The following is a 21,571-nucleotide window of genomic DNA, read 5'->3' on the forward strand; positions in this document are numbered from 1 at the left end:
GACTGTATTTATACCTCCGTGCCCTCTGCTTTATTAGTTTGGGCTGTTCGCCCTTCCTTCTCCTGCCAAGAACTCGAGTTTTGAATGAAACACTTGATTCTCCTTCTCTCAACATTTTTTTTTAATCTAAATGGGAATCAGCAGATTTTTTTTTCCAAAGATGTTAGAAAAACAACCAAAAAACGTGGCCTTCCCACTGGCTCATGCCAATCCTAATAAACGTGCAGGAGGTCCCAGTGCTTGCCTCTGTGCCACTGGGAGAACCATTAAGATCTGTGCTTTGCCAACAAGTGTCCCAAAATCCCCATAAAATCCTGTAGGACATGTCACCTGCCATCACATCCTCACCCACTGTGGGGACCAGCGTGGTGCCCAAACCCAGGAGAGAAGAAAATCATTCCCTTCTTGTCCAAATAACTGCTGCCAACATGAGAAATGCTCATCTGCTGGTTGAGAGAGAAACACTGACTCTGAAGGGGAGAGAGAGGTATGCTCTGGAAAATAGGAGGCATGGCATTGTCTCTGCTTTCCCCTGTTTGGAAAAGTTGCCTTGAGTGGAAGGGCAAGAGGATGGAGAGGCAGGGATGAGATCTGAAGCCTCTTGCTGTCCTTTGTTAAACAGACCAGAACAACTGTCTCTAAATAGCCCATCTGGCTGCCAGTCCTGCTGCATTTTTGGCCACATTCAGACTGTCATCCCAACTGGCTGTGCGAAGTGATGGCTGTGGGGCAGGGACCATTCCCACCTCTGAGCCCTCTCTGGGCAGGAAGGATGTCCTCAGCGTGTCAGTCTTCAGCTGCCTGCAGCTGCCTATGACCAGGGCTTCCCACCGTGGGATTTGGCAGAGCAGTGCCTGCTGCAGCCATGTAATTGGCATGCCAGGCTATGGAGAAGTCACAGTTACCCTACAGCTGCTCAGGATCATGGAGAAAGCACTTGGGTGCTGAGAGATGGGTGTAATTTACATCTACAGAAAGACAAAAATCATACTGCAAATTGCCCCACACAGCTGGGGAAACCCACAGAGCATCCCTTGCACTCTGCCTGCAGCCAAAGGGCAGCCTGCCCCTGCCATCCTTATTCAGTGTTCCCCTGTGCTGCTGCAGGACCCCACATCCCCACGAACCCAGCCCAGCTGCACTGTGCTGGAGCAAGGAACAAACCAAGGCTCCTTCTGGTTTGTCAGGTCACCTGGATGAACTAATGGGTGCAAATGTAACCCAGCTCACTGCTCCAAACTTGCCTTGAGACATTGCATGGGAACATAGGCACCAGGCTGGGACCACAAAACCTTGCCAGCTTTGGCACAGCTGCTACAGGATGCAGGGGTGAGCCCCCAGCACCTCCCAGTGCACACAGCTGCATGCAGCACCGTCTGCATGCACCAGGCGTGGGACAGATCATGTACATGTGCCCAATGCAATTAAAAAGAGGGAAGGGGGCCAGGGATGCTGCAAGCCTGTGCACACCTGCCAGCCCACCCCCCTGAGCCATCCTGCCATGGGAAGGCTCAGCACCGACCCCGCAAAGCCTATAGGTAAAGATTTCCATTGTGCCAGCTTCCTTCCTCCCTTTAGAGGTTGGCTCACTTTGTCCCAGGGGATGGTGCAGCCAAAGTGCACACATGTGCCTTGAATGCTGCTCACAATGGGATCGGCTCCTGTTCCTTCCTGGAGGCAAAACTAAAGGTTCCAGCAGCAGCACCAAGCCTTGGGAAGGGGATCCCTCCACAGCATGGCATCATGAGATGACTGCAGCCCCAGTGTGAGCACGGACCTGCTGCTGCCTTAGGACTGAAAGGAAGCGGTGGAGCACGAAACACCAAGGTCTCTGGGGGGTGGGGAGGAGGATGAACAACAAAATTGGCTAAACTGCTCATTTATAATTAACTTGCTGCATTATAAATATTTCCTTTAGCTTCGGCTCCCTCGGGCTCCTGCATTTCCTCCCCGAAACCCCCAATTTAAAGAGCGCTCTCAATTAAGTGTGGCAGGACCTCATTAATTCACATGAGCAGCCGGGCAGGCTCATCGGAAAGCAGCCTCCCATGCAAAAGGGGAAAGCACAATAAAGCAGCCAAAGATCAGGGCAGAAGCTTCCTTAGGCTCACTGCAGGATGCTGTGCAGTGGTAATTATTGTGGCTAATGGTCTACAGCACACCGATGAGTGTCCTTCAGTGCATTTGGTGGCAATAAAGGAGGCTCCTGACAAAGCGAGGAGCCTGGAGGGAAGTGACTCACATGGCTTTGCTTGGAGGCAGGATGAGGGAGGAAGCTTTCCAGGCACCAAGGTTTGATGGGGTGAACTCACCGGGGCAGGCTTTTGGGGGCATGTGGAATGTAACTTCTTTAGCTCTCCCGGATGGTCCATCACATCCCACTCCACAGGAACCAGGGACAAAAGTATTTCTCAGTTTCTTCCTCTAGGCACCAAAGCCTTCCGCTCCCTCTCTCATTGGGAAGCTTGGTCAGGGAGGGGAAAGTGGTGAGAGTGGGTATGAAGTCAGTGGGGAAAGAAGGAAGCAGCTGGGGACCCAGTGTGGTCACCATGCTTTCCTTCCTCCTTTCCCCATGTATGGGTCTGACTACCCATCAGAGCAGCTCTGCGCATGCCATGGCTACAAACAGCCACCAGCAAGTCCAGTGGCCTTAGGAGAAGCAAAAACCCCCACAGACCAGTTCTACAGCCTGCCCAACACTTCTCTGCATTACAAACCATCACTACCAGCTTGTTGGGCAAGGACACATCGGGCAACGTGCTTTGGGAGAAACCTCCGAATTTGTTGACCTGGAGATCAGCATGAGAATACAGCTATCAGACTCACCACGGCTGAATTTTCCCTTTAAAAACCTCGCTTCTGTTGCAAAAATGGAAGCAAATGCATTTGTTTTTATGCAAGCTCCAAAGGAGAGCAAGGTAGAGTTCAGTGCTGCCAGCAGCCCACCCAGTTTAGGCATCTCTACGGCCAAGAGTGGAGCAGTCCAGGACGATCAAGCTGGGTGCTGTTTGCAAGGTTGAAAAAGAAGCAGGCAGTAGCACAAGCAGGTTTAAGCTGCCAGGTTTGCAGTTTCAAGCCAGCACAGCTCTGCCAACGTGGATGAAGCCTTGCCAGGTGTGCACAAGCAGTGACATCCACACACACACACACACAAAATAAATAATGCTAATAATGTCATTTCCTTACACTCTGCCAAACGCTCGTGGAGTGACCCTGTCAGCCCCACAGCTGCTGAGAAGGGCTGTTACTTGATATGAATCTCTCAAAGTTGCTATCTCAGGTCTGAACCATCCCACTGTACCACAGGCTATGCAGTTCTTCTTTAGTACTTCCTATATGCTCTCCTCTACAGATGCACAAAGGCCCTTGAACGTTTTTCCCAGGGTTTAAAAATTATGCTAACAATAAGCAAATATAGCATGACCAGATGCCTTTCATAGTCAGATGGTTCATTGTTTAAAGAGCTTCAGTTTAAAATCCAAAAAGATTGCTAACAGATGCATTTTTTGGCTGGAGACAGAGAAAATCCTCGCTTTAACAAAAGCGTGTTGTGATTGGAACTAAAAAGGGAATTACCTTGGAAGATAAAAAACTATAAACATTTCCTATCGAGAAATACCCCCAGCCATGTACACACAGCCGTGTTCTCCACTGTTCAGAGGGAAGGGGAGAAACCTCAGCCAGGAGAATCACACCCGAGGCAGTGTTCAACCTGCTGCAGCCACAACTGCAGGTATCACCTGGCTGCAGCACTCCTCATTCACCCCAGGTGGCTGAGCAGGCAAAGTGCTGGGAGATTTTTTCCTCTTCCTCTCAGTCAGATTTGGCTCTTAGATACTGCAGCGAAAATAAAAAAATAGTAATAATAAAAAAGGAAAATGGTTTTAAATGGAGGAAACTGATATCAACACAAGCCCCGTGGTCAAGCTCCAGGACAAAGATGCACGTGGAGCAGAAAGCTGGAAAGCAGAGCGCTCTGGAGGGGGGGTGGAAGGCACAGACAGACAGGAAGGAGGCCATCTGGTTGGGAAAAACAGTATCATTGGAGAGTCATCACTCACTTCCCTATTTATCATGTTTTTCCCCCCGTTCTCCTGCAAACACACCACTGTTGCCTTTTCCTAACGCAAAGGGACCCTGATGTTACATCTGACAGCTGAGGAAATGTTAGATGTGAAGGTAACTCCTGCTTGCCCGAGGACAGCTTCGTACTGAAAAGAGCTATGAGCCCAGCATCACCATGCTAACAGCTTTTCAGCACAGGCTTAAAGCGTGCAGCATCGTTTGTCATCTTCACAGCCCATTTGTCATCGCTGTACAACCTCTGCTCGGGTTCTACAGATGCTCAACAAGAGAAGAGTAATAGGTTTAAATGAAAGGGAGGGGCCAGAGCCAGAACCTGTACATTTCTGAATTGATTTTAGCTACCAATCCCTTCAGTGCACCTATTTATGACGAGCTTCTGCCTGAATACCCCTGAGTCTACATTTATTCCGAGGATCTTAAAGAGGACCCAGTGACTTGCTCCAGCATGACGTTACGCTAGAGCCAGCCCTCCTGCAAGGAGGAGATGCTACAGAGTAAGAGCAAAGTGTTATTTATTAGCTCCCTTTGGAGCCTGGCCCCTCTGTTTTAGAAAGGCCATCCCGAATGTCCCTTTGTTTTCACTGCCTCAAACCCATAGCCGAAGAAACATTAAACCTGGAAGCCCTCCTGCTTCCTCCCTGTGCTTCCGTGCAATATCCTCTCCTGGAGAGCAGGACCAGCAGGGAATAAAATGCTTTGAGATGAGGTATGAAACGAGTCATCATCCAGAAATACCACTTCTAAAATCAGACCTCATCCCGCTGTTAATGCACCTCCACTTTTCACATCTCCTTGCTTTATCTCGGCTGAAGAAAGAGCTGACAACTTCAAAGCAGGCCCAGTACTCCTTAAATCCTCCCTCCTGATTTGAGTGTGGATTTAATGCAGACTTCAGCACCTGCCTGAGTGGCTGCCTTCAGACTAGCCAGCCTTGATCACAAGCTGCTTTTTCTCTCTCTGCACCCAGAGCACCAGAGGGTGGTGAGGTCCCAGCACTGCTGCCCACAGAGCTGTGGGTGCCCCATCCCTCGAGGTGTTCAGGGTCAGCTTGGATGGGTTCTGGGCAGCCTGATCCATTTGATCTATATAGCTGGCAACTCTGCACATTGCAGGGGGGTTGGGACCTTTAAGGTCCCTTCCAACCCAAGCTGTTCGATGAATCTATGACCCCTGGGAGGGGACATAAGCAACCCCACATGGGTCTTTCTGACTCAACGCCCAGCTGAACTCTTCAGCTAATGGGAGCCAAAATTGGCAATGGAGGAATGTGCAAAATTGCTCAGGGAAAAATTCTGGACCCTTGGCAAGTCACTCAACTGCCTATGACTGATGCTAGCCTTTGCCAACTCCCCCAGGACCCACCAGGTGTTACAAGTTCTTGTGCATTTCAAGTAACAACTTGCCATTAACCACAGACAGGCCAAAATATTTCATCATGTCCCGAATTTCCCAAACCACAACCACTGGGGCTGTGGCCAAGGCAGCTAGGTAGGACCCCAGCCCCATCTCCAGCTCCAGCACTGTTGCCCAACCCCAGTAATTACTCTCAGTTGGAGAAATCCAACCCCCAGTGCCAGGTATTACAAGCTACCCTGTAGGTATAGCCAGATAAAAACAAAGAGGTACACAAGTATGATTTCTGTAAGCTGCTGTAACAGCCACAAACGTTTTCTGTTGTCTTCGAGCCACGTTCATCACATGGGAGCAGGACTGCCTAGAGCATGCCATGCACAGGGAAATGTTCTCCAACATACCTGATTCCTGGCTCCCTGCGCTCCCCACCTGCTGAAGGCTTTGCTGATATGGTTTTGCTCATTTTTAATTAAAAAGCAGGACAAAAGCACTTGTCTGCCTGCAAACCAGCCACCAGCACACCTCCTGTGTATGCCCTGCAGGTTGCCCAGATGGTTTCTCGAGCAGGGCAGCACTCCAGAAGATGGCAGAGGGCACCTGTGCAGCTCTTTCCTTCACACTCAGCAGAGCAGTGACTTTCTTCAGCACCATTTTCAATAAGCATCGCAGTGTCTGAGTGAATGCTGGAATGGGGGAACATCAGTCCCATCTAAACCCTACCCGGGAGATTAAATAGCATGTAATCTCCACACACAGTAATAATGACATGGTGCTGCCTGATTTTAGTTCTTATTGTATCTGATTATCCAGACACACTGGAGACTATGGCTACTTTTATCCTAGAGGCAACGAGAAGTGAGCATCTTCTGCTCATTTTCTTGATTAGGAACAGTGCCTGTAATGTGTTAACATCTTCTCCCCTTCAATTTAAATCTCCGGTATGCCAGGCCTCTGTATAACAATAATACATGGATTTCAGGGGTATTTACGAGAGGCTTAATACTTAATCCTACATGAGCAAGGTAAGCCATCCCTTGGACTGAAATGAGGCTGGAAAATCTGGTGCCATTGCTAAAGCTGAAGAAAACAGGCATTAACAGTGGCAAGTGGCACCTGAGCACAGCCAGGCCACCGTGAGCGTTTCAGAGCCAACTTCTGTGGCAAAGTGGATAGGTTATGGGATGCAGCAGCAAATTTGGGAATGATGGGCATCTGCCCCCACTGAGAGACGGTGCTGCAAAGCTGAGCTCCTGGCATCACCTTGTCCTTAACATGTTTCCTTCGGTTTCCGAAATTTAACGTTTCTCATAGAATCACAGAATGGCCTGGGATGGAAAGGATCTTAAAGAACATCTAGTTCCAACTCCCTGCTGCAGGCAAGGTTTCCACCCTCTAAATCAGGCACCAGATCAGGCCCAGGGCCCCATCCAACCTAGCCAGGGATGGGGCACCCTCAGCTCCAGGCAGCAGTGCCAGGGCCTCACCTCCCTCTGAGTGAAAATTTTCTCCCTAACACCTAATCTAACTCTCCCCTTTAAGTTTAAAACCATTTCCACTTGTCCTGTCACTATCAGTCTATGTCAAAAGTTGGTCTCCCTCCTCCTAATAAGCTCCTTTTAAGTACTGGAAGGACTTTTTGCCCCATTTCTCCTCAGCTCAGTAAGTCCTGTGGGATCTCTACTCGGGGCAACATGGAAATAAAAGAATCCCAACAGGGTCAGCTGGGGATTCTGCAACCCCCAGGGCGTGGACTGCTTTGCAAAAATACTGGGGCAAAAAATCTTCATTATACAGGGGAAAAGTCGCTATTGGGGGGAAGGAAGCCCAGACATTGAGTGAACACAATGCTTGCAGGGGTCAGCCTGTCCCCAGCTTTGGGACTTGGGGAAAGTGCAGGGAAACCAAGTGCATTGGAGAGATCCAACTCATATCCTCTGTGGGATCTGAGGGCTCTGTGTTTTAGAGATGGGGGTGTGAGGACTTTGCTGGCCACCTCACTTTTCTGGACCACCTCAGAAAACAAACAGGTTTCTGCGATGCCCCAAACAGTACTTTGCACAAAGAACACAAAGAGCTGTTGCTTTTCCATCCGCATCCCCCCTCCCCCCAGTACAGGGAAGGGAAGCACCCAGCCGTACTAGCATGCAGATGTGTCTCTTACTTTTTTCTTGCTGCAGTAGATCTGCCACTTCTTCTCCGCCGGCAGAGCAAACATAGCTTCTCTGTGCTTGTCGGTGAGGTCAAGTTCATCCTGACAAGGGGAAAAAACAAGCCATGTGAGCACACAGCACAGTGATCACACAGACACAACCCCCAGGCAAGCGATACAGACCAGCAGCGGTCCCACCACATCACCCTGCACCTATTGATTTGCCAGGTCAATACGTTAATTATCATCCTGTGATTGCTGACCTCTCTGTGACTCCTGGCTGGGGGTCGGCTGCTGGGAGGAAGGAACTGTAAAATTCTGCCTGGCCCCTTCCTGACATCACCTAAGCTGCTTCTGAGGCAGTGGCAGCTCAGAAAGGAGACCACTACACCAAGAGCCCAGCAGTTACATTTCACAGAGAGAGCTGAATCTGCATGGGACTTGGGTTGACAGGTGTTTTTTTTTTTGTCTTTTGGTTTGTTTGCTAATAATTTCAAAAAGCACTTTTTCCTAATAACTAGGCTTCATAAAGAGACACATCCCCTCTATCAAAAATGAGTGCGTACTACATATTGCCTCCTGGAGATAAAGCCATTTACTGACTGAGATCGTCTTGGTTTATGGGATTTCACTTTAAAGGGTACATCCATTTTTGACTTTGAGGCCTCAGTTAGCAGCGTGCCCTCCGCTGGGATGCCCGAGTGTTATCAAAGCCTCGTCGCTTCCTGGTGCTAGATGTAGGTCAGAGCTTTTATCAGAGAACAAACCAAATAAAGCATTCAGGCAGGGCTGTGAGGCTCATTTCTAAAGCCAACATTGATCCTACAGCCGTGGATGTCTCTGAAAACCACCCCCATCGATGACAAGCCTTTTGCTGGAGGGGTGCTGGTGCGGCAGCGGGAGCTCTGGGGATGCTGCACAAGGTCACAGGAGAGCCATGCTGTGGCCTGCAGCCAACTCATCCCACCCAGTCTGTGGATTTAACTGAGAGGATTCCCATTAAAATTACACACTTAATTCCAGCAACTAAAAAACAAAACAAACAAAAAAAAAAGCAGCGCTACAGGGACCCATTAAATTGTTCCTGCCTGAATCATAACACTTACAAACTAATTGTTTTCTCTATGCTGGTAGACTCTGGTTCCCCAACCAAAGGTAAAAGCCCCATTGGGTGAAGACTGAACAAGAAGCCCAACGGTAGAAATGATCCCTGTATGAGCAAGCCCACGGGCCATGAAGAATCGAGCTGAATTAATTAAAGGTTATGTTGCACCCAGTATTCAAGGGAGCCTTCAGCTACCTTGCAGCCCAAACAGCACGACATGCCCCATCCTGAGCACCTCGGAGAGGAGGGGCAGCTGCAGCTTCACCTATACAGCTACTGCAGGGAATGATTTCACTTCCCAATAAATTGCTCCTCAGAAAGGAAAGGCATGATGGAGCTTTCTTGGTTATATATGCATGGAGGAGCTTCGCCTCTGCCTTGATTTATTATCCAAGAGAAAATATAAACTGAGCTAAAGCTTCAGCGGTAGTAAGAAGGAATAAAGCAGAAGAACATTTAAGGTGCTGGTATATGACAATGTGCAAACACATCCAAATAAGGTGCAGAAATACTCCTGAGCCTCACACAGCACGTTCCACTGTACCTGAGCTGTAACAGCAATCTAACAAGTTATCACAGCCCTGCGTCCCTCAGGAACACCTACCCAATGATGTCTTGCAGGATGCTGCTTGGGAGAGGTGTTTAAATAAATAATAAGTGGCAAGCAGTGAATACAAAACCCCTCATAATCACACAGTGACTAATAACTGTTATTCTGAGCTGTAACAACGACTTAACCACGAAGAATGAGATCTCTGCTGCTAGGATATGCATGGGAATCCCCACCCCAGCCTCGCTGGGTTTGAAGCATCGCAGTGCTCACGGATGAGTATCTCAGGACTCCTTGGCCCCAAGCAGGCTGCTCAGAAACCATCCTTTAGACTCCAAAGGATCAACAGAGAATATAAAACCCACCCACTCTCCACTTGTTCACAGGCAACTATACCAACCCTAGGCTGAGAAAATCATCTGCAACTGCACTGCTGAGTTACGACAGAGTAGTTGGGCACAACCTCAAACCCATCTACACCTTCAATTAATAATCATTAACTCAATAATTAGGTGATTCTAACCAGCAATTAATTTTACAGGCCATTTGCAAGCCGTATACTGCAACTCCAGCACGTGATGCTGGCAGCAGCATAAGAAGAGAGCCCCAGGTTGGCGTCCATCCCCATCCACCCCTTTCACCTCTTTGCCTCTACCAGCTCTGCCCCTTTGCACCTGGCTGTCTCCCACAGCCAGAGCTGCCAACGTTGCTATTTTAAAGATCTAAAGATTTTAAAGGAATCAGGTCAAAGCCATGTAAAATAACAGCCTCGTTTTGCTGCTAAAAGGAAGTCTCTGCCCAGAGTGTTTTTACTGGAAAGAGATACAGTGCTTTTAAATATTTATCCCGTACAGCTCAACTCTTCACCTTTAGATCAGGAAACGTGTTTTCACATTAAATCTTCATTTGAATATGATTATTAAATAAAACAAAAAACCTCACAGGGGGGAGATGTGACTCTGAGTTTATGCAGTTTCTAGGATGTAAAATAGAGCCATGCTGCCTGCACTGCTGACGGCTCAGGATTCCCTTCTTATGCCCAGCAAACCTCTTCACTCCATGCACAACATGAGCATCCAGCAAAAGCAGTTCCACACTGTATTCCCCAAGCTACCTTAGGTACATATGGACCAAACTGGAGTTTTCACCCCTCCCTCCACCCTTCCCTTGGAGGTTGTACAGTGGTGCTAAGGGGAGAGGATCCCGTGGCCCTGACATTACCAAGCCAAAATTGGGCAGTATCCTTAGCAGGCAGTAAGGATGAACCTGTGGATGGAAGGTTGGGATACCAAAAAAGAGTCCTGCTGAGTGGTACAGGGATAGGAGAAGCTGTGAGGTTTCAAGCTATCTGGGGTGGGAAGGGAAATCTGGGTCCATGTGCTCCAATGCCATGCTCAAGCACGGACACTGAGCTGTTGCTCAGTACCACGTCCACATGGCTTCTGACTGCCTCCAAGGTGGGAGGCTCCTCAGCCTCTCTGGTTTGCAGACAGTGCAGTGCAGTCTCTGAGCACCACTTAATTGCAAGCCCAGATCAGAGCACAGGAAGGCAGTGCTCCTGAAATAACTAGCTAACCCTCCAAGCGGACAGGGCATCAAAGTGCAGCCCCAGGCCATTGCAGACACTTGTGCCATGCTGGAAATTTTAACGAGCATCTTCCAAGGGCTGAGAATCACTGGGCTTTCACTGGGGAAATGGCAGGAAGTGAGGAGGTGGCTGGGGCTGCCAGCTCTGCGACACAAGGTCAGCAGAGGGAGGGAGCAGCAGGGCAGAATGCCTTTAGGTCACACTGGAGCACGGGAGATATATGCAAAGAGTGGTCTTAATGCTAAGGTTAGGCAGGACAGCCCAGGCGTGAAATTGCAGAGCTGGAGCCGCTAGTACCCACGTTCCTCTCCTTCACTATCCCTACTCCATGGGGTGGCAGAGATGGGGCAACGATGCTGCGTGCACCATCTGCTACGTCAGAGGGCACCACGCAAACACCGCTGGGTTTTCCTTTACAGCCCGTGAACTCCAAATCCAAAAAACCCTGCAAAAAGTAGGGAGGAAAGATTAAATAACAGACAATTAAATAACAGGACACGATTTGCCACTCCTGGAATATTTTCAGAGGTGGTAGGAAACGTGATGAAAAATTTATCATCGGTCTAACGTACCTTTCAGGCTGATTAATTGTGTAACTGCAACATGTGGAGGAGACGGGGGAGAAAGGAGGTTATTTCATGTCATAGCTGAAATAAAAACTCATGAAAAGGCTGCTGGTTTGTTTGGGGTTGATGTACACAAGTGTGCATACATACATATATATATATATATATGCATATATAGAAAGACATCCTAGACCAATGAAAGAACAACAGAACAAGCAAGTGAACAAGCTCCTGATGGACCAGCACACAGTTTGGAAGCTTCTGTGTAAGGCTGCAAGGACACCAGTGGGACTACAGCACACAGCCAAGATCTCTGTCCTCGAGCACATACAGAGAGATCCAAGATAACCTAAAAAATAACAGTAACAACAAAAGCAGAGAGAGAAAAAGAGAAACAAGTGGAACTTGTGGTGCTAACTGGTGCAGCATGGGAAATAAAAGAAATTAGAAATTGCCTGTTGAAGTCTGCACTGGCTTCCTTTCTCAGGGGTCATATCGCTTTGTCACCCTCTTCCAGGCATTCTTCTCCAAGTTCATCAATGTGATTTATCCAAGAATGTTGCAGTGTCAAGGGAAACAGCAATCAGCCTTTTTCCTCCCATACCTCATCTAATCTTCCTCTGAATGAACACGCTGCCTCACTGGGAGGCTGCTGCACTCACTGCTGCTCCTAGCCATCATTTACACTGGCACACAGCAGATTTTCTTTTTCGGCTGTTTTCCCCCAGAAACAGATGTATTAATCAGCGGCCACTCCAGCTGTATGCAAACAAAACCAACACCTTCAAACACAGTCTGAAGGTAATGCATCCTGCTGTGCCACTCCTCTGCCTCTCTATTGAAGCAATTACAACTCTCAAGGTAGGCAGATTTAGCTTAGCTTTTTATTTAAAACATGGAGGTCTTTCGTTTTTAATACAAGCCATAAAAATACTTCCTCTCTAGCACACATTTCTCCAGCCACAGTACTCCCAGAACTTAAACCAGCCCCCAGACAGGCTGACCCAGCCTCTGTTATCACACACAGTTTACCCACAGTAACTGGCACCTGGAACTGTGGACCACGACCAAAAGTCAACTGTTTATGTTTAATAACGAATAAGCATAAGGGATAGAAGATTCATATTCATTTTGCCTTTATCATTTAATGAATGCTTTGAAGAAAGGAAATTGCCTACAGCAAGGCAACGAGCAGCAACAAGGCCTCCTCCCACGTTTCATTTGGAGTCCTAGATTAGAAAGCAGAGACCTCAATCCATCCTGCTTTGCAGCTTTCTGTTCCTGACCTGAATGCATTGAACAGACATAAACAAAATATATATACACCTCCTCTCCTGCAGGAAAGATTATGGCCATCAATATCTGATTTAGCCCTTTGATAAACTACTGCAGCCACTTTGTATCCCATTGTATTCAGGTACCTAACTGAGGCAGACTGCTTTAATGTTATTTCATCCAATTAACTACTTTAATAGTCTAAAGTAAGTTTAGATTTTAAAGGTGTTCACGTTCCAACACTGATGCATTTTAAAAGAGAAGCATCACTGTGTGTTTCTCTTTTTGTAGCCATGTGAAACCACATATATGCATATTTTTTATTTACCGAGCTCAGTTTTCCATGACCTTTTCACCCACATCATCTGGAAAACCTTTCTCTCATTTTAATTAAACACTTCTGCAGCCTGATTTATTGTGCAAAGCTACCTAAAGCAAGGACTGTGTTGATCTAAGCAGTGTTACGCATGTGGGCACTCCCAGATCTGAAGCCCAGCAGGTGCACGGCCAGAGAGCTTTTTCCACACAACTGGACCTAAACCCTGAAAACAACAAGACAAGATGCATTAGCCCATTATTTGTTACTGAGATTGCTAAAATGGATTAAAATGAAATTAACCTCAGCTGGACATGACTGCCTTTCAGCTGGTGCAGCTCATACCTTAATGAAGAATGGTGCTGGCAAATAAATCACAAAGAGGTTTCAGATGCGTGTTTCCTGCCTGCTTCTGGATGCAGAGAAGCAGCTCCCTTTTCAATCACTTTTTAGATACTCCTTCTGTAGCTGCAATCTGTGAGACTACTAAAGTTGGAAGACAAGCCAAGAACACAACCTAAGAACAAACCTACTCATTTTTCTCTTGCTTAACCAATACCTTTTGTAAGTTAAGCTCCAAGCCAAGCCTGGGATGCTTCATAGGAAAGAAATGTTGTTGCCCCACTTCATATTGCTGATGTGCTATTTGCCTTCCCTGCAAAGCTTTGCTTGCAAGGAACCAAACAGAAAGGTGTCTGCTAAAACCACTAAAGCAGGTGTTTTCAGGGAAGCTAAACCCCTCAAACACAGGCGTAGTTTCACATGCTGGAAAGCCTCGAAGGCACAACCTGACCTTGGCCATGGCTGTGCACCAAGGAAGGCAGAGATCCTGCTTTCAGCAGATACTGCAGCAGCATGGACAGCTTTCCTACAGCTTCCCACTGAGGCTGGCAATGAAGTAAAATCCACAGAGTTCAATCCTGCCTATGACTCTTGCAACACCACAGTGTGAACAGAGGGCAGCAAAACAGGGCTGGAGCAGATGCCTGACCAACTAGGCCGGTACCTCTGTGGTGACTCCTATGGGGCTCTGGTGCAAGCTGAAACCCGAAATGCCCCACTTAACATCTCTGAAGCATTACCAAACAAGCTGTCCAAGCACCTCCCAGTGATGTGGTCCCCTCTTTTATGAAGAAAAGGCAGCAGAAAAGGACAGCTGACCTGCAAGCATGAAATGTGAAGCCCTGCTTTGCAGTTGATCCCTCAGCTGTTCCTTAAAAGCCGTGCTGTTTTGCAAGGCCAAAAACCTCATGCATTCTCCTTACTGGATTAGAAACTGGGGGAAAAGCACATTACTGAAGTTCCTGAGTAAAACCTAGAGATGAATTCACAGAATGGCAGGGGCTGGAAGGGACCTCTGGGGATCATCCTGTCCAACCCCTGCTCATGCAGTTCCCTACAGTAGGTTGCACAGGAAAGGTTCAGGTGGGCTTTGAACACCTCCAGAGAAGACGACTCCACAGACTCTCTGGGTAACCTGTCCCAGTGCTCTCCCACTCACACAGTGAAGTTTTTTGTCATGTTCACGTGGAACTCCCTATCTTCCAGTTTGTCCTGGGTACCACCGAAAAGAGCCTGGCCCCATTCACCTGACTCCCACCCTTTAGATATTTATGAACAGTGATGAGATTTCTCCTCCCCTCCAGGCTGAACAGCCCCAGGTCTCTTAGCCTTTCCTCAGAAGGGAGACACTCCACGCCCTTATTCATCTCCGTAGCCCTCCGCTACAAAGGAGGAAAGGCACCACACTTGTGAAAGCATTTTACCTCCACACTATTCCAACTCAAGATGTATTTATAGGCTCATATAGGCACTACTTCTCGAGTTGTGCCACAGCCCAGGTTCATACATGTGTTCCATTGAAAGAAGCAGTAAAACTACTCCCAGAACATCTCAGCCAAGCACACAACATCATCAGCCACAGACAAATCCCTCATCTTGAAGCATGTGCTCAGGGATGCTGCCGCACCCAAGGAGCAGCTCTGTCACCTCTGATGAAATGCATCAGTTGCTGTGAGTTGAGCAGAATGCAAATGCTGTAAAAAATACTGTGCACTAAGCAACTTTTGCTTTGTTCCCCAGCCTCCCAAGTTTCCAACACTTCACAAAATGGTACAGAACGATGCAGTGGACCTCCACATCTCTATGTGCAACGACCCTTCAAAGATCCCTGTGACAACAGTCACAAATACCCCACAGCATCAACCACCCGATGTGTCCCAGGGGGCTGGGATCACTGCACAGCCACATCTCTCCTGATGTCCTATCCACAAGTCTCTGAAACCTGCTGGCTGCTGGAAGTGGGGAGAAGGGACCCAGGGAAGGATAGATGCTCTGGTTTTATAGGCTATGTCTGAAAACAGGCTGCTGTGCATCGTGGATGGGACGCAGGGCTATGTGGAAGCTGTACAAATTTATTCTGCACTGCTAAAAATGAGTAAAAAGTGAAAAGGTTGGGGACCAGTCATTGGAATTTCCTAAAAGACCAGGTGTTTGGCAGGACAAGTCTCCAGGGATGGCCAAAGCAGGGTCTTCTATGAGCCCCTCCCTCCACCCACAGAGACGCGGGGTGGGAAAGAAATGTAAGTTTTGCAAGAGGTGATACCTTGTCCTCCAGGGGCGAGCAAAACTCTGGTCTGAGGAACCACCAGAGCACTGCCAGGATGATAACACCACCACAACCTGCCCTACCTGGCTACAGGGCGAGGAGATGAGACACAGCAATGGGTAACTCAACACTGAAACTGGTTACAAACCAGCTGCCTTGTCCAACGAGTGATGTACGAAGGTGCCCTGTCCTTCCCACCCCCTCAATCCCTTCCAAACACACCCCAGGGGTCATGGGCTCTGCTGGGGGCTGCCCACACTCGTGCTGACCTTCCCTGCCCGAGCTGTTCGGTCTTCCACCCATCCATGAAGCGCACGTCCCACGGGGCCGAGGCACACCACCACACACAGTGCTTCATTAAAAGCCTCAGAGTGACAAGGAGTGTTAAGCAGATATAAAGGACATCAGTCATTTACCCATCTGGTGGAAAGGCTAGTTGCTGGCAGAAAATAGACAAGACTGTTACGGCGAGATCCACCATATGGTGCCATTATGCGAAGCTTTGCAAGTGCTTTCTCTGAGCATGCAAGCAAGATTTTAGCCTTTGAAGAAACGCCGTATTGTTAGCCTAGACACACAGGAACCTCTTGAAAGAAGCTGTGGCAGATGGCTCAGCTTTGTTCCCTGTGTACGAAGGCAACTCATCAGGATGTGGACGTCCCCCCTCATGGGCACAAGGCACAGGCAGCCCCAGCACTGCCTCCCAGAGCTGGTGTTGGCTTCACTCTGAGGATGCATGCATGCCACCACATGCCATGGCACACTGAACATCCTGATGGACCACCAGAGGCTGCTGGAAGTGAAAAAACAGCCGAAATCCAACGAGTGCTGCTGGAGGTACCGCACTGCTGCGAGAACTCTGCCCAGCCTTGGTGGGATGCAGTGGTGGCGATGAAAGTGCCGCACGAAACCGTCATTTCTCATCCCAGCAAAGTGAGCTGCAAAATACTACGTCTTCCTGAAACGCTGCTTTTGTCAGTGACTCTGTGCCAGCACCTGCTCCTCCCTGGGTGGCTGAGCCTGGCCGGAGCCCCAGCAGGACACAGGACAAAGGGAAGCCTTTCAAATGGGGCCGGCGCCCGCGTGAGCGACATCCCAACAATACCCCCACGAAAGCCCATTCAACTCAGGCGAGGGGGAAGGAAGGGAAAGGGGAGAAGTTGCTCCAAGAGGAAACAGTGATCATTAACTGACCACAGCAACAGCGTTTCCATGTGCTCGGAGCCAGAGGAAAGCCACTGCCTGCTCCTGTTGCTGGCTGGGATGGGACGCACCGTACGCAGGGCCCAGGCTGGAAATGGGGCACGTTCCCTGCCACCCCTCTGGAGAAGCACCTACACAGCCACAGCATGAAAACAAATGTATAATGCAGAAGTTGAAAAGCAGTTAAAATCCAAAGTGTCTACATACATATGGATAGGCCATAAAACACGTGGCAGGAAAGCAAAGTATGCATCTAGCTAACCTTGTATCTCCAAGTGCTGGCTTAAACCCCTCGGCAGCACAAACCCTAATGCTCAGCCACTGGCCCAGCACTGTAACAGTTTCTCTCCAGAGGCTGTTATCAGATTCAGATGAGCAGGCACACTTAAAAACACCCACAGTCCTAATGATTTTTGGCAGGACTGCTCCAAAAAGGAAAAGGTTTGGCCCTTTGACGCTCACAGCAGCTTAGGGTCTGCAGAGCAGGGACCTTGTGCATTGTTTGCCTTTGTGGGAGGACTGTCCCCACGGGTGACCAAATCAAGGACCTCAATCAAATCCTCTCTGTGTGCCACTCCAAGCCTGGGCTGAAGGGAACAAGTGGTGCAGAAAAGCCGCTATGAAGCCACAAGAGTTGGCAGAGCACCAACCTGAGCTGGCAAAGCCTCCAGGCCCCTCCAGCCCCTCTGACTTCCCTCAACCCAATGGCTAAGAACACCAAGCCCTCTGGAAGCAGGCCTTGTCCCACAGAGTGGGCATAAGCTGCCCTGTGCCAGACACTCAAGTGTGCCCCGGCAGTGTTGGGGCCACGGTGCTGAGCAGTGACATGGGGCTCAGCAGGCATAAAGCTCAGCCCAGAGCCTCTGAGCACTTTCTCTGTCTCTCTTCCAAATGTTACACAGTGGGTTTATACAGAAACAGTGGGATAGTTTCCAAACCATTTAGCTAATGCTGAAACTTAATACCCAGCACCAACAGGTTATGGAGAGTGGCTGTAACTGGGGTGGGGGGCACTGCGTCTTCCCTCCTTACAATGCCTTTTGGGGGAATCTGCCCTCATGCATGCACGGGGATCAGATCAGCCCTCCTCTCCTTCCCGGCTCAGGTAGAAATCACATTTTGGGGGACAAACCAAGGGACTGCAGCTGCTCGCATAGGAGCACAGCAGGGACACGCTGCCTGCTCTCCCCAACATGGCTCCAGGCCTTCAGGGAGCCAGCACAGCTCCTGCTGACCCCACTCCTGGAGCAGCAGCTGCCTCCCAGCTTTCTCCTCAGCAGCAGCTGGGGAAAAAAAGCAAAACCTTGGCAGCATGGAGCAAGGAAGACACCAGAGCATGCTCGAGTTCGGCTGGTCCTCAGCAGGACATGAAGCAATCTCCACAGTGCACCCTGTGCAGGAAGCATCCACCTGAACTGGGCAGGGGAGGTGCTTTGAAAATCACCTGGCGGCAGAATATGCTGTGGGTGCAGGGATGTCCTGTCCCCATCATGGCACTTTGCATGTCTCAGCCTACTCTGTCCTACTGCTCGTTCAGAAAGTCCTTTGGGATAAACCTGCTCTTCAGTGGCCTGGATCACCGAACTCATGCTGCCAGTGTCTGATGGGACATGCTTATCATGAGGTGTGACCAGCCAGCACCACAGCATGACCTCCTAGCTCATGCTACACAACAAAACACCATGGAGAAATCCCATTTCAGTGCTGAACCAACTCAAAGTGGAGCATTTCTGGTCCATCCAAAAAGCCACAGTGAAATGTGAGAGGAAATCAAAGCTTCTTTTTGCTGACATTTTTTATTCTTCTGATCCATCTTTTTTAGAGTTTGAGTACTGAGGGAAAAAGAATCTTGACTTTCTGAATGTCAATTTAGACTGTTAGCAAAAAATCCTGCAAAGTAGAGTACCCGTCAAGGAAAACTGCTTTGCAACTACATGGGATGAGCTGCTTTTCTAGCTCTGACACCACCATATCACCTCAGACCCCAGGGGTGTGCAAAGCCAGAACAGACCCCTGCTGCTGCCTGCTCGGAGAAATCAATGCTTTCCAACAAGAAAGGAAAACCACCCCCAGCTGGCAGTACTGCATGGAGGAGCAGATCTCGAGGCTCAGCACAAAACCACTCCCACGAGCAACGCCTGATGCACTTTTCCACATCAAAGCCTGCCTGAAAACACAAACCCAAGCACGTCCTCACCGGACAGTCCAGAAGGAAGGGTGAGGGGGGTGGAAAGAAAGGAGAAGAAAGTATAAAAAGCACGGTACTTACCACCAGCTCGGTGAACATGGCATCCAGCTCCTCCACCGGCGGCATGGGCAGCGCAGGCTCCATGGTCTGCAGGGCGAAGCTGCTGTCATTGCGCAGCCGGTAGGTGATCTCGGGGTGGTCGCTGCTGCGAAAGCAGCAGAAGATGAAGGAGATCCCCCGACTGCTCCTCTTCCTCGGGGCCATGGCTGAAACGCTCCACGTCCCTCCCTGCTGGGCGCTAGATCCTGGGGAGAGAAGAGAGAGTTGGCTCTGGCAGCCGCCCCGCAGCGCGGCCGTCCTGCGCAGAGGAGGAATCGGAGCCACCCACGTGCTCGGAGCGGAGGGGAAGAACGGAGACCGTTTGCGTGCCAAATATTTCTGCTCAGATTTGACATTTATGGTCTGGGCAACCTTGAGGACCGTGCTAATTCAAAAGATGCCTTTGCTTGCCTTGTGCGGGTGCCATCAGAGCAGGAGGACGCGCTGGTGACCCCACGCTTGCAGCTCTGCAGTGGAACAGGTCCTGACCTCCTGCCATCACTGCCAATCCCAGCAAATCCCAGAGCAAATCCCACTGACATCCCCACACCGTGCTGCTTCTGCAGGCCCAGCAGCCAGAGAGCTTGGTCACAGGGTATGGAGGGTTTAGGATGCTGCGGCCATGCGTCCCCAGTACATCAAGACCCCACGCAGCCCGGCTCTGCAAAGCACAGAGAAGTCCTATATATCCCCGCCAGACTCTGACATGCATTCCTAAACATCCACCAGCAGCCACCAGTTGGGAGGCTCTTTTACACGGAAAGTTTTACTTGGTTTTAATTAGATAAACCCTACTTGGAATTCCAGTAAATATTTACAAGACGTGAATTCAGCTGATAAAAGTCACACGGTGCCGGCAGCTCAGACTTTCCTACGCAGTGCTTACGTGGGGCATTACTCACGCCATCAGTTTGTTCAGTTTTGCTGATTTCTCAAGCCCACATCAGGAGTGATGCTCAGGGCAGGAGGGTAAACATGCAGCCAGAAATGCCATTCAGTGCCTGGCTCGACAGATTATGGCAAGGACCAGCCAAACACGGCACAAAAAGTGTGACTGTCAAGGATAAGAGTCAGCAACACAAGGGGAGGGCCTGCTATGAGGAATAAGGATCACCCCAATGAGAAAATCAACTAGCAAAGAGCTCACTGTAACAGAGCTTAAACGTTTGAATTGTCAGTGCACGCTAACTGAACGTCCACTTGTCCAATCTCTGCAAAACATGACACTGAGATGCTCAGAGCCAGGGCAAGTAGCCACGTACCACCACAGTTAATGCAGAAGGCTGAAACGCTGATGACTTGGATTCACCAACAAAGAAGAGACTTGGAAAAAAGGTCAACACTTGGACAGAAGTTTGATTTCTCCAGAGCCAGCCATTGCTGTCTGACCACATGTTTGTATGCCCAAAAAACAGCTGCTGTGTACCACGCAGAGCCAGCGGGTTGGTGGCAGACCTGCTGCAGGACCCCACACCACCACTCGCTTCCCCTGAGCAGCCAACACTGCCTTCCCGAAACAGGGACCTTGCAGGAAACTCAGGCTTACTCAGATAGCCTTAACTGAGGATCTGACCCTTGAAATTCTTTTCAGCTGCATACTTTCAGCACACAGCATAAACATCTGCTGCACCAAGAGCCATGGGAAACAGTTACTCCGTCTTCATACAAAGTAAACCCAAACTATGAAAACTGCTCTATGCCCAATCTGGATGGTGCCCCTTCTCAGAGAGCCCCAAACCTCATTTCACATTCAGCACCTTGGATTTGGACAAAGCCTCAGGAGGAATTTCAGCTGCCACAGAACCTTTCATCACAGCTCCCAGGCAGCCTGTACCAGAGCAACCCACGAGCAGCCTGCTGGCACCCAGTGGGCTTTAGGAGGGCTTGAGACCCAGTGGACAGCCTCCTTCCCAAGGTTAATTGGGGGGGGGGGGACAAAAAACCAACCCATGGATACATTTCCTCCAACTCAGAGTAAACGAGCAACGCACTGCAGTCTTGGATTTTGCAGGACTGCTGGGGAATGAAGGCAGGGGAGATGGCAGTGACACCCCAATTCCACCTGAAGCTTGGTTCCAGTCCACACACTCAGCTGTGCAAAATTTGGCTACTTGGTCTTCCTACTGAATCATGCTCCCACAGGCGGCATGCTTCGTGGACAAACAACCATGCCATTGGAGCAAAGCAAGCTGCTCTCCTCTTCCACAGGGCGTTTGCCAGCCCCTTTTCAACACCGCATCAACTCAGTCCTCGAAACCTGCTGCTACATACAAGCTCTGACTTGGGCTTGCAAAAAACCTTGTATCAGAACAACAATTGCTCTTCAGAGACAACCTGCTCCTGTTGGTGCCTTAAGAGAAATCTGAACCACAGTGCAAAAGGCAGACCTTACTTTGGGCTTTAAAGCAGGCAGTCCTCCAGTAAGCAAGACAAGGTATTTTTGTGTTGCTTCCAGCTTTGGAGCTATTGAGGTTACTAATTTTCA

The 21,571-nt window shown here is 49.3% G+C and overlaps 1 protein-coding gene across 2 annotated transcripts in view; it reads right to left on the minus strand.

Annotated features, from left to right (window-relative positions):
• Positions 1-21,571, minus strand: part of DAAM1 (dishevelled associated activator of morphogenesis 1) — a 76,981-nt gene that overhangs the window by 27,171 nt on the left and 28,239 nt on the right. For both annotated transcript variants that reach the window (XM_065747727.1, XM_065747735.1), the window contains 2 exons: positions 19,069-19,292; positions 7,601-7,690 (listed from right to left, as the gene is read on the minus strand). In XM_065747727.1, the coding sequence (XP_065603799.1) occupies positions 7,601-7,690; positions 19,069-19,251 (273 nt within the window). In that variant the 5' untranslated portion in view covers positions 19,252-19,292. The remainder of the gene's footprint in view (positions 1-7,600; positions 7,691-19,068; positions 19,293-21,571) is intronic.

Source organism: Cyrtonyx montezumae, unplaced genomic scaffold, assembly GCF_038088225.1.
Source record: "Cyrtonyx montezumae isolate F1298 unplaced genomic scaffold, pur_monq_1.0 scaffold_10, whole genome shotgun sequence".
Classification (NCBI taxonomy): Eukaryota; Metazoa; Chordata; class Aves; order Galliformes; family Odontophoridae; genus Cyrtonyx; species Cyrtonyx montezumae.